The 13,469-nt window shown below is 42.8% G+C and overlaps 1 protein-coding gene and 1 long non-coding RNA gene across 2 annotated transcripts; one reads left to right on the forward strand and one right to left on the reverse strand.

The window, feature by feature from the left end:
- Positions 1-1,270: 1,270 nt before the first annotated feature.
- Pcna (proliferating cell nuclear antigen) lies at positions 1,271-5,578 on the reverse strand. Its single transcript, XM_059261473.1, has 6 exons — positions 5,185-5,578; positions 4,065-4,162; positions 3,847-3,914; positions 3,284-3,478; positions 1,740-1,863; positions 1,271-1,659 (listed from the first exon to the last, which is right to left on the reverse strand). The coding sequence occupies exons 1-6, from the start codon at positions 5,403-5,405 to the stop codon at positions 1,580-1,582; spliced, it is 786 nt and encodes a 261-aa protein (XP_059117456.1). The 5' UTR covers positions 5,406-5,578; the 3' UTR covers positions 1,271-1,579.
- Positions 4,873-10,755, forward strand: LOC131909692 (uncharacterized). Its single transcript, XR_009378901.1, has 3 exons — positions 4,873-5,909; positions 8,675-8,768; positions 10,530-10,755. It is a non-coding gene; the product is annotated as an uncharacterized LOC131909692 (long non-coding RNA).
- The last annotated feature ends 2,714 nt before the right edge of the window (positions 10,756-13,469 follow it).

The following is a 13,469-nucleotide window of genomic DNA, read 5'->3' on the forward strand; positions in this document are numbered from 1 at the left end:
CTGGGCCTGTCACCTCCATATAGTGGGTGGTTCCTCCCACCGGGATGGAACCCTACCTAGCAAGCCTGTTAATGTGGTTCCAGCCCAGACCCTCCGTGAACAAGTTTGCACAGCGCAATCCCCGGGCCCCGGAGGGTGGGCAAGGGACTGGCCAGGACTCTTTCCCTGTCCTAGACAGCCCTAAGCTGACACTGGTCTGTACCCACTGTCATCCTCTTAGCCCCAGATTTTTGTGCTAGTTTCCCTGTCTGGTAATCAGACCACACCCAGGTTAGAGTCCTACCGACTAGACACATTACATGCAACAGTGACCAGACTTCATAAAGCATGCCCATCACCCCAGAGTTCTAAGTGAGGAATATTTGCAGCCAATTTCCTCCTCTATGTGTTGGCACAAAGCTTTGAATGTAGTAGCTACTGGCTATGAGCTCTAATCAACATCCTAGAATTATCAAAGCTGTACCCTCCACAAACTGCCAAATACAAGATACAATGGGAAAACTAATTTGGGGACTGTGGAGATAGCTTAGTATTTAAAAGCCCTCAAAAGTGTGGTTCACCAGTAAATTCAGCCTGGAAGCAGATAGGACTTGTTCTACTAGCCCCGGGTTTGAGACCCTGCCTCAATAAGGTAGAAACAAAAAATGACTCCCTACATCAACCCAGGCTTTCTACATGCATACCCACATACCTGCAAAATACACTCACACATTAAAAACTACAAAGGGATGGTGGGGTAATTTGGGACGAGCAATGCTTACTGAGTGAAGGTGCTTGTCTCCAAGCCTTAAGAACTGCATTCAATCCCTGGAAGCCACATCATAGCGGGTGTCCTCTGCACTCAACATATGAGCCTCCACACATACACAGTGGATATAAAGCATTCAAGTATTCTTTAGTATGTAGCATGTCATGATTTTTCTTCAAACCCACAAGGCCTTTTTAACCCTTGCTTGGACCAAGTATCCGTAAGATTTAAATTAGGCCTTTGAGATGGAGGGGGTGGTGTCTATGTAGTCCTGGCTGGCTTAGGAAGAGATCCACCTGCCCCATGCCTCTGTGCTGGAAGTATTTTAAAAGCTATGTCCCAAACAAGACTACTCATGCTAGAAAATTTTTTGTATAACAATCACAGACTAAAGCTAAACATTTTTTGTTATCTCCATGATGTATTAACTCTAGGCTGCTTTAAAATGGAAGAGAACAAAAACCCATTTACATAAAAGGGTAACTTTCACTCAGTCCAGTAGACATGGTTCAAAGACACTGCTTTTTGACTTCTGAAATTCAGTTAACTTTATTTAAATGGAAAAACATTTCTTGAAACTGCATTTAGTGCCAAAATCCTTTATAAAAATCACCAGTATTTCTAAAGCAGAAATATTTATGTTAAAAGAACGCTTTTACTTTGGAGTTTATTCTTTAGACAAATGGTGAATAGAGAGGAGAAGTAGGTTATTTACAGAAGATATCTACATATGTACTCAGGTACAAAGTCGGTGACAGAAGAGACTTTAGAACACGCTGGCATCTCAGAAGATGTTCTCAAAGACGTCGCTTTCTCAGATTCTAGCAATGCCTAAGAGCCTTCTTCATCTTCGATCTTGGGAGCCAAATAATACTTTAAGTGTCCCATGTCAGAAATTTTATACTCTACAACTGAAAGACAGGAAAAATTAATTACCAACGAGTACCATAAATACCACACTACAAAACAATGTTCATACTTAATGTCTTACCAAGGGGTACATCTGCAGACATACTGAGTGTTACTGTAGGAGACAGTGGAGTGGCTTTTGTGAAAAAGTTCAGGTACCTCAGTGCAAAAGTTAGCTGAACTGGCTCATTCATCTCTATGGCTACCTAGAGGAGAAAACAGGCTCATTATAGACAACATCAAGAAACTCATACTAAATTAGTTCCTAATATACAGTACACAACAAAAACCTTTAGTTATCACTTTGAAGGGTTTTATGAAGACTAAGGAAAAGTAATGTATTTAGCTTGTCTCTCCCATAGAACCATACCCCAAGCAACCAAGACAAAGGAGGAAGCTGTTATCCAGATTGCAAACACCAATCTCTTCCAAAAAATGTATATAGAGAGGAAAAAGAAGTGGAACGGCAGCTAACCAGTAAGTACGTGACTAGGATGAGTAATGTCCTAGGTTCAATGTCGAACACTCAATTCCCACCCCCAAAAGTACCCAGGGCTGGAAAGCTGGCTTCGCAGTTAATACTTGATGCTTTCCCAGAAGACCCAAATTTGGTTCCCAGCATCCACAGCCAGCAGCTCATAACCAACTCTAGTAACTTCAGTCCCAAGGGATCTGACACCCTTTTCTGACCTCATGGGCTCACATGATACACAACCATTTCTAAAAATGAATTTAAAAAACTCATCAGGTTGAATGCAAGCTAAGGGACATGTTGACCAATTTTCACTGTATCATCAATTTTATTCAAGTCCCAATTCAAACTAATAAAATAAGGAGCATGTGAATATGAAAAATTCCTTCATTTTCCTTGTAGTAACACTTATACTTCACACAAAAATACTTATGAATTAAGTGTCTGGAGATCTGAGGATGACAGGGAAGTAGAAATAATTCAGCAGACAGATTAAAGTTAAGAACCAATCCTATGGGTTGTATATATATCTATGTTCTAATCCTTAGTTATATATTTAAATTCATGCAGAAGGCAAGAAAATTATATTAAATACTTTGTGATAAGCATCACGAGTTTCACTATATTTAACACTAAAAAAATCCTATTTAGTTCAGACTTCTGTCTGCAATTTAGAGAGTTTGATGCTTAGGCTAGATGGCAAAACTTTTTAAAAAACTTAGTATAATTATAAAAAAAAAAGTTTTATGAAGTCTATTTCCTTTGTTCCTGTGGGTACTCTATATTAAGCCCTGTTGCCTGTGACTCAGTCTAAGTTGCCATTCAACTTTGCTCAGTCTGCTTTTGTACCATTAAATGGGCTAGCAAGTGAACCTCCAACATTTAAAGCTATGAGAAGATCTACATGATCAACACTTTTACAACCCCCAACCACTTTCTTCTGTTCACTTGCTAATCCTCACTTATTTGTCAGTCATTTTTAGGTTGGATACCTAGCTTTCCAATCTCACTAGTGAAAGCATGTGGAATATGGAGTCATCTGAGTTCAAAGACAGCCTGATCTACTCCGACTCCATCTCAAAAGCTAGGGCTGGAGGGCTAGCTCAATAGTTAAGCTTTCAGACATTAGTTGGGCGACAGCTCTTACTACTTACAGCTTCCTCCTCTTTATCAACATTACTTGTTTGTGACAACTTAATGTTTCCATTTCCAAGCTCTCCACTTGCAGAAAACTTCACCCCATCCTTTGCACAGGATATTACAACAGCATCTCCAATATGGCTAAGATCCCGGCATATGCGTGCAAATTCACCAGAAGGCATCTTTACTACACAGCTGTACTCCTGTTCCTGTAAATTCCAAAGTTAAAGGTCAGTAAAGAGAAGTGTGAAGACTGCTTCACTTTCTTTTGAGCATCTAACCAGAACTCAGAACGCAAAACTTCTGATTTCTTTACAACTCAACTTTAGACTCTCATAGTTTAGTGAAATCGTGTCATTCATTCAGTACCACAACCCCACTTTGGAACATGCACCAGCTGGTATCACAACTTGGTAAAATGCACCATCAAAAACAAGATACCCTCTCAGCACTAGGGAGGCAAAGGCAGCCAGATCTCTGTTGAGTTCAAGGCCAGCTTGATCTACAGAGTGAGTTCCAGGACAGCCAGGGCTACACAGAGAAACCCTGGCTTGAAAAACCAAAGCAAGATACTCACAGGGATTCCAAGTTGTTCAACATCTAAGTCCATTAACTTCATTTCATAGTCTGAAACTTTCTCTTGATCTAACAAAAGAAAGCAAATGTTACTGAAGCACACGTTCATATCTATGGTGTAAAATTCACAACCACAATTCTGTTAATATTCTTAGTTTTGAGAAACAGAACATCATACTTTGCTTTCTGTAACAACTGAATTTTAAAGGTGTAACTTACTTGGTGCTTCAAATACTAGCGCTAAGGTATCAGCATTATCTTCAGCTCTTAATGTAATGATGTCTTCATTACCAGCACATTTTAGTATTTTGGACATGCTGGAAAACAAGACACAGGGCTTATCAACACATGTGCTCAACAACTATATTTTTAAAGGCAACTACAAGATGTTACCATTTCACACCCACCCCGATGGAGGAACTTTTAGAGGCTAAGAGTACCCCAAATACTCTCGGGGGTGAATTAAATCAGGAATATGTGAACCTTAAAAAAAATGGCTTTGTAGCTGGGCGATGGTGGCCAACAACTTTAATCCCACCATAGAGGCAGAGGCAGGCGGATCTCTGAGTTCGAAGCCAGCCTGGTCTACAGAGTTCCAGGAAAGCCAGGACTGTTTCATAGAGAAACCTCATCTCAAAAAACCCAAACCAAACAAAACCAAAAAACCAAGAAACAGGCTTCGTAAAACCCACTAAAAGGCAATATGCAAGGAAACATTTTTGAGCAGGGTGTCCTTGGCTTCCAGTATACTGGGGTGCGTCCATCACCTCTGGTCTTTTCATAAATCTTTTAAAGCGTATACAGGTGACACTCATCTAGGTTATCTGTAGCAAAATTAAGTCATACATAGCCACTGAATACATATACAGGTGGCACTAATCCACGTAGCTGTAGCAAAGTTAAAAGCTAAGACTGGTAAATTTTCCCACAAGTGATACGTAGTGAGATTCTAGAATCCAAATCAGAAAAGGCCCATTGTCCAAGTGGACAGTACCACATTTTCACTAGAACACGTTTAATGGGCAGCTCAGATTAGGCAGGACCAGGCTGTGCCACTAAAAATAAAAAGGCTGCTGGCACTTAATGAGCAGAACTCAGCAGGCATTTTCCCGCCGACACCCGTTTTGTGGCTTTGGCGCGGAAACAGCGGGTTCGCGCGGCCGCCAGCGCGGGCTTTTCAGAACCGCGCGCTTCGCGGGGTTCCGCCCCCGGCTTCGCAGACCAATCAGAAGGCGCGGGTGACCACGTCAGCCAATGAGACGACGGGGCCGGAGCCCCGCCAAGCCCCGCCAAGCCCCGAAGCGGGAGGGCTGGGGCCCAGTTCCCGCCACCGGCTCACCTGGTGAGGTTCACGCCCATGGCCAGGTTGCGGTCGCAGCGGTACGTGTCGAAGCCTTCGGAACGCAGAGTGAGCTGCACCAAGGAGACGTGCGACGAGTCCATGCTCTGCAGGTTCACGCCGCCCGAGCTGATGTCCCAGCAGGCCTCATTGATGAGGTCTTTGAGAGCCTCCAATACCTTCTTCAGGATGGAGCCCTGGACCAGACGAGCCTCGAACATCGTGGCGGAGTCGCGACGACTAGATGCTAGAGACTGTGACAGGAGCGAGGTCTAGCCGCTAAGGTCTCTCGGGTCGCGATGCAGGAGTCGCAGCGAGGACCTAGAGGGAAGCACTACCAGCCCGCTGCGCCCGCAACCGTTTAATGCTGCCGCGTCCTCGGCGCGCGCTCTTCCCGTGCGCGAGGGTCGTGGCGTCACCGCGACGCCCCACCCACCTCCCCTTCAGGACCAATCGCATCCGTGTTCCGCGCAAGGCCCGCCCCTGCTGCGTGCACAGGGGCGGGGCCGCGGCGTGCGAGCGTGGGAGGCGTAGGGCATCATGGGATCAGCGTAGGCTGTCGTCAAGGCCCAGCTTTGTGGCTGCAGGGTGGCTGCTGTTTCGTTCCTAAGACGTTTCCGCGCCACGGAAATGAAAGTCACATGCACACTGTGTGCGGCGGCCCTCCTGAAGCCGAAGCGTATACCTGCTTCAGGCACTACAGAACGCTTTCCTTTTACTACTGCGTAAGCGAAATTCGCTGCAAAATACCGAGTAATAGAGAGGCCACCGTATCTTAACCTCAATTTCCTATCACCTCACTGTGTGCGTCGCTCTGAACTTTCCTCCCTAAAGATTAAAGAATACTTCCTATTGTGAACACTTATGCAAAGAACCCCAAAGTATTGCTGTCTCTCAAGATACGTAATCCATAGGTGCCACCTAATAGTTTCCTGTTATGCCCGTTTCCCTTATTTTCCTGTGTTATTAGTGTTCTCATCTTAATTTTAGGTTGGAGATGAACCCAGCCTGAACCCTATCTAGGCTGGGGGATGAACCCAGGGCCTAGACAAATCTCTTTGCGCCAGACGCTAAGCACCATTAACCTCACTTTAAAATCTGTACCTGTACCCATTCGTGACAGTATCTGGAGCGACTTTCAGGTGTTTCTGGGCTGCTGCATTTTGTTCTACTGAAATTTCTTTCTCCTGTTCATTACAAGGTTGAGGAAAACAATGCAGATAATGAACAGCTACAAACGAATATAAAGCTAGTTGGTTTTCTACTTCTAATGTTTTTTCTTTTTGTTTTGTTTTTGGTGATGGATAAAATATATTTGATACTGAAAGTGTAAAATGTTAACGTGAAACTCCACAGCTTCTATTTCGAATGCTTCTTCTGACTGTATAGAAGTTCACTGAGTATACAGACTTTTGGTGTGTGTTGTTTTTATTTGCAAGTTTTTTTTTTAAAATAAGGTTTATGAAATTTCAAAAACTTAAAAGGAATGTTTTAGTTGATCAGAGTGGTTTACAACTGTAATTCCAGCACCTGGGAAGACTGAGGTGGGAGGGTCTGGAATTTAGAGTCGTCTTGGATCATCTACCAAGACTGACACAAAGGGGGGAAAAGGAATATTTTACATATGATAGTGTTAATCACACATCTTGTATATTTATCTTTCCCTTGTTTACAGCATTTCTCTTCAGTTCATTTTGTTTTTGCTTTTCCTGTCTCGGAGATCTAGCCAGAAAATTTCATAAGAACTCTTATCACTGAGCTACAAACCCAGTCTGCTAAGAGGCTAGCCTCAAACTCACTCTGTTGTCCATTCCGGCCTTGACCTCACAATCCAATGCCACAGCCTCTGGAGTAGCTGGGACTACAGGGCTGTGCCACCAAGCTTAACTCTTTTTTTTTTTTTTTTCTTAACTCTTTAGTTGCTTTAAATATCTTATCTTCGTTTGTAGAATTTCTCAGCTTCCCCCCCCCCTGCCATTATGTCTAGGTATGATGAGATATGGACTTATTTATCCTACTCAAAGAATTGAAGATTCATTTATTTCATCAAGTCTGGAATACTCTGGACTATTCTGACTCCAATTGCCAATTTTCCCTACTCTATTTACTCCCTCTGGCATATCTATTAGAAGTATCTGTTTTATTGGATTTAAGATATGTTCAGTGTGATTTTTACCCTCCCCCCTTTTTTTTTCAGAGCTGAGGACCAAACCCAGGGCTTTGCCCTTGCTAGGCAAGCGCTCTACTACTGAGCTAAATCCCCAACCCCTTTACCTCCTTTTTTGAGATAGGGTCTCGCTATGTTCCCTTGCTGTACTGGAGCTTGCTAGGTAGACCAGGCTGACAATTTGAATTTTTTCTTTTCCGTGTTTTTTTTTTTTTTTTTTTTTTTTGAGACAGTGTTTCTTTGTGTAACTTTGGCTGTCCTGGAACTCACTCTGTAGACCAGGCTGGCCTCCTTCTCACAGAGATCCACCTGGCTCTGCCTCCTGAGTGCTGGGATCAAAGGTGTGTGCCACCGCCGCCTAGTCGGACAATTTGATTTTTTAAAAATTTATTTCGTGTATGGATGTTTGCCTGCACGCATGTTTGTGCACTGTGTGCTTGCCTGGTGCCCTTGGAGGCCAGAAGACAGCATTGGATCCCCTGGAACAGGAGTTACAGGAGTTGCCTTGTGGGTTCTGGGAGTCCAACCTGGGTCCGGGGAAGAACACACAGTGCTCTTAACTACTACTGAGCCATCAGTCTGGCCCACGATTTATGTCAATTTATATGATGTACCATCATTTTACGCAGAGCAAAAGAGGAAAACTACCATACACTGCTCTATTACCTAAAATTTCAATTTTGTAATGATTACAAAGCACTATGATACTTTCAGCCCTCCTTTAAAATCAAAAATACTCTTGTGGGAACATTGAAAGAAAACCATGGGAACTGGGGTTCTGTAGTGGGAGGGTGCTTACCTGAGGTATATAAGGCCTAGCATGATCCACAACATCACAAGAGAGACAGAGAGGCGTTTGCACTATTTGCTTACATTCTTACATTCCGAGTTTCTCACTCAGTTGCTGCTACTGCTGTTTTTTTAATGTATTACACTCTGCTTTGTTAAGATCATTGATGCAGCAACTCAAGAGTACCACTCTAGGGCTGGAGGGGTAGCTCAGTGGTTAAGAGCGGCGCTGGCTGCTCTTGTAAAGAATTTGAGTTCAGTTCCCAGCACCCACATGGCAGTTTATAAACCTCTGTAAGTGCACTTCTAGGGAATCTCACACCCTCTTCTGGACTCTAAGCGCACCAGGCATGCACGAGGTATACAGATATACTTGCAGACAAATACTCATATCCGTAAAATAAGAGTAATTTTAAAAAGAATGCTATTCCGTTGTCTCTGGAATTTCTTTCAAGTCCCTGCCATCCATTTGTAAGTTTTGATGCGAGCACTTTCTTGCTTTATTAACATTTATTTCTATGTGGTGCGTGCAAGCTGGTGTATGGAAGTCAGAGGAAATCTTTCAAGAGTCGGTTCGTTCCTCCACTATGTAGATCCCACGATCGAACTCAGGTTGCCAGGGTTGGTGGTAAGTGCCTTTACCTGCTAAGCCATCTTGGCAATCTGAATTATTCCTTCACATATCAAAATATAACGTGGGCGGGGCTTGTAGGTTAGTGTCACTGTGTGTGTAGTTAGGACCTTGGGTTAGAGCTCCAGCACCACAAACAAAAATAAAACCCCATGATATAGCTACATACATTTGTGAGGATTTTCTTTTCTTGGGCTTCTTAAAATTTTATTTCTGCCGGGTGGTGGTGGCTTATGCCTTTAATCCTAGCATTCAGGAGGCAGAGCCAGGCGGATCTCTTGTGAGTTTGAGGCCAGCCTGGTCTACAGAGCAAGATCCAGGACAGGCACCAAAACAACACGGAGTAACCCTGTCTCGAAAAAACAAAAAACCCTTTTTTCCTTTGCAAACCATAGAATGTGTTCTTTCCCACCCATGGTACTTCTTTGTGAACAACAAATGTGCATTTTCTGTTGCTCTGTCTCAGTGCGAGGGGGCTTACATAATATTTTTTTTTAATACCTAGCCACAGAGTAATCTTTTTAAAGACTTTTTTTTTTTTTTTTTAATGCTGGGAACTGATGTCAGGACCTCATGCAAGCTAAGCACGAGCTCTGCCACTGAGCCACACCCCAGCCCCCTGAAGATATTTTAAATGGCATATAAACTCCATTGGCATGGTACCTGCAGTGCCCATGAATTAGTTGCAAACAAGTACTTAAAAATAGCTATGCTCTAGTTGGAGAAGGCCTGTCTAAGGAGGTAGCATTTTCCCAAAGACGCTAGCTGTTTCAAGAGTGGAAGAAAGAGCACAGGAGGCTGAGAATAGAATGGTTAAAATGGCATTAGGGCTGGGGATGTAGCTCAGTGGGAGAGTGCTTGCCAAACACACACAAGTCTCTAGGTTCCATCCCCAGCAACACACACACACACACACACACACACACACACACACACACACACGGGGAGGGGTGGAGGAGAGGGAAAGAGAGACAGAGGCCTGCTGAGATGTGCAGTTCAGTAGCTTGTGATAGAACCCAGAGGTTCACATGGCTGGAACATGATAAACAATGGGAGAATGATGCAGGTGAGACTGCAGAGAGAAGCAGGGTGGATCATGAGGACTGTGTCTGTCCTTTGTAAGTACAAGGAAACATTAAAACAGACCCCTCCACTTTCAATACAAGGTCTTACTGTGTAGGTTAGGCTACCCTGGAACTTGCTACATAGCATAGGCTAGCCTCAAACTTAGGACCCTTCTACAACATGTCTTTGAAATGATTCAATTTACTTTTTTTTTTTTTTTTTTTTTTTTAAAGATTTATTTATTTATTATGTCTACGATGTTCTGCCTGCATGTTGCCTGCATGCCTGAAGAGGGCACCAGATCTCTTAGATGGTTGTGAGCCACCATGTGGTTGCTGGGAATTGAACTCAGGACCTCTGGAAGAGCAGCCAGTGCTCTTAACCTCTGAGCCATCTCTCCAGCCCCTCAATTTACTTTTTCAAGGGATCTCTTTAACATTTAGAAAAGATATAAATGAATTATGCACATTTTTATCTGAAGCCTGGCTAAACTTGTAGAATATATCTATGGACTCTTCCCAGTAACCATTCTTCAAATTCCAGGTGAAGAATTCAAATTTAAGCTAGGTGTGGTGACAAAAGTTGGTAATGAAGTAGAAAAGAGCAATTATTAGATATTGGTTTATTGATTGATTTTGTGGAAGCACTGCTTGTACTGTGTGTTGTCCAACATAACTTCATCTTGCTACCTAGAACAGAATGACCTGCACAAGGGCTGAGACAATTGAAAACTCCCAGCTCCAAGGCAGTCGTTGCCCTTAGCAACCTGACTACAAAAGCATACACCTGTCAACTGTAACGGATGCATTTGAAAAGCAGAGGGCTAGTTACCATGCATGCTTCTGGAAGAAGTCCTGCTTACTTGCCTGCTCACCTCTTCCTATGGTTCTAGAATATAAAAATGAGAATGCAAACTGGAGTTGGGACTGACGTCTTTTTTGTTTGTTTGTTTGGTTTGTTTGTTTGTTTGTTCTGTGTAGCCCTGGCTGTCCTGGAATTTTCTCTGAAGACCAAGCTGACCTCAGAGATCTGCCGGCCTCTGCCTCCCGAATGCTGAGATTAAAAGAGTGCACCACTACTGTCCCAAGAGGATCAGGAGTTAGAGGTCATCCCTAGCTACAAGACAAGTTTGCAGCCAGCTTGAGCTACATGAGACCTTGCCTCCCCCACCCCCCAGCCCAAAATGAGAAGGGGGTGGGGGCTGTCAAATTTTAGTTCAAATGAATGTAAATTTATTAAGAAAAATATTTTGGTAAATTCATATGAGATCTTGTGTTGTGTAATATTATTTTAAGATGTGTCACATTTGTGTATGCTGTGGAGCATTTGTTTAATGATGCAAAGATGTGTTGCATTCTTTTATGTTGCATTTGTATAACTCTGTGAAGCTGTGTAACTTTGCCTGTCTAAAACACCTGATGGTCTAATAAAGAGCTGAACGGCCAATAGCAAGGCAGGAGAAAGGATAGGCAGGGCTGGCAGGCAGGGAGAATAAATAGGAGGAGAAATCTGGGAGGAGAAGAAGGAGCAAGAGAACAAGGAGAGGAGGATGCCAGGGGACAGCCACCCAGCCAGCCATGGAGTAACAATGAAAGTAAGATTTACAGAAGTAAGAGAAAGGTGAAAGCCCAGAGGCAAAATGTAGATGGGATAAGCCTCCATGTGTGACTTATTTGGGAGCTGGTTGGTGGGCCCCTCGAAAGAGCCAAAAAGAGTAAATGAGTAAAAACAACCAACAACATTTTGGCATACCAACGTGAGGCTTGAATATCCCTAGGGCCTGAGAAAGCCAAAAAGAAAGCAGAAGAAGAAAGAAAAGAGGATACGGCTCTTTTAAGAAACTCTGCTGTACAGCAGAGCATTTAAACAGCTTTTTTTCACGCTAAATAGAAACAAACAAACAAAGAAAAAACTAAGTAAAAAATGCCTGCCACAGTGTGGGGCACTGGCATTCCATAGCTGGGGGTGGGGGTGGGGGGTTGAATGTGGTTTCAGGTGAAACAAACCTCCTCCTACCAGGCCTGAAGCTTTAGGCTTGGCTCTCACAAACCTAGGAGCCGGCAAAACCAGCCAAGAGAGTGCCTTGGAGTATCCAGGTGTAGCTTAGCAGTCCAAAAGTTTGTTCGTGGGGTCAAAAAAGACTAGAGATATGCAGTAAAAGAGGTCCAGATTGAAAAAACCTCTAAATGGGTTACAGTGTGTTTAACAATGTGCGTGGGCTTAAGAAAAAGGGTATGTATAGTCATAAAAATATGAATAGTTTAAAAATAAAGTCTTTAAAGAGAAGTAAAATAATAAAAAATAGCCACGTAGAGCTGGGATAAACACAGGGAGTCTGGATCCTGTATGTTATTGTTGACTTTGAATGTTTTGATTGTTGATAAGCAAACAACAGCTGCTGGGAGACATGGGATTGTGAGCAGCACTGCTAAACTGACCCAACCTAGATATTTTAGGGCTACTCTAACTTTAAAAAAGAAGTCATAAAGTATATTTGTCAAATGGAAATAAAAAATGCTTTGAAGTTTTGTTCCCACAGACGAGAGGTTGTGGATTCCTTTAGGAATAATATGGAGGGCTGGAGAGATGGCTCAGTGGTTAAGAGCACTGAGGTCCTGAGTTATTTTCTTGCAACCCCATGATGGCTCACAATCATCTGTAATGATAGCTGGCACCCTCTTCTGGCCTGCAGGCATACATGCAGGGAGAACACTCTATACATAATAAATAAATCTTTACGAAAAAAGGAGTAATATGGATCAGGTTTGATCAAGGGAGACCTCCTGAACCTTGACAGGTGGTATCTATCAACAAAGATTATAGCTGGTCTTCCCAGGATTTGACCATTATCTCAAATTTTCTGTCTGGGATCCTAAAGATACTTAGTCCACAGATTGCAGGAAGCAATATGGAGAAAACTATGCCTACATTTCCAAGACTTTGGGAGTATGGTAGTCTTTGGTTTATTTGGTGGGTTATGGAAGGAAGAAAGGAAGGAAGGAAGAAAAAGAAGAAACCAAGCAAACAAAAGATGGGAGGTGTTTTATTTTGAAATATTATTATACCCAATAATAGTAACTGCCTCTTAGACTGGGTTTGCAGTCAGTCTGCACATTCTGGGAGACTAGAATCCCAAGTTCTATTAATCAACACAGTATTTAAAAATAAAGGAATTAACAAAGGGTTGTAATGAAGGGAAAACACTATAATAAAATACACCTGAGGGTTAGAGAGATAGCACAGTGGTTAAGAGCACTTGTTGCTCTTGCAGGGACCCAGGTTTGATTCACAGCACCCACATGATGACTTATAACCATCTGTAACTCCAGTTCCAGGGGATCCAATGCCTTCTTATTTTGGCCTATGCAGTTATCAGGTACATACACATGAAAGAAAATTAATCTAAAAAGAAATTTTACAAAATGTCTGAGTCCTGGAAAAATGATTTCAGAGTGTGGTAGTTTCAATTAATTGGCCCTCATATGCTCACAGGGAATGGCACTATTAAGAGGCCTGGCCTTGCTGGAGTAGGTTTGGCCTTATTGGAGAAAGTGTGTCACTGTGGGGATGGACTTTGAGGTCCCCTATGCTCAATCTAGGCTTAGTGTAGAAACAGTTCACTTCCTGTTGCCT

This window comes from Peromyscus eremicus, chromosome 4 (assembly GCF_949786415.1).
Source record: "Peromyscus eremicus chromosome 4, PerEre_H2_v1, whole genome shotgun sequence".
NCBI classification, from domain to species: Eukaryota; Metazoa; Chordata; class Mammalia; order Rodentia; family Cricetidae; genus Peromyscus; species Peromyscus eremicus.

What these genes read in the sequence shown, in the direction of transcription:
- Pcna (XM_059261473.1), bottom strand. Translation starts at nt 5,405, where the DNA reads ATGTTCGAGGCTCGTCTGGTCCAGGGCTCCATCCTGAAGAAGGTATTG. An exon ending in TTGAACAACTTGGAATCCCT is followed by an intron (nt 3,479 to 3,846) that starts GTGAGTATCTTG and finishes TGGAATTTACAG; the next exon opens with GAACAGGAGTACAGCTGTGT. An exon ending in TTGATAAAGAGGAGGAAGCT is followed by an intron (nt 1,864 to 3,283) that starts GTAAGTAGTAAG and finishes TTTCTCCTCTAG; the next exon opens with GTAGCCATAGAGATGAATGA.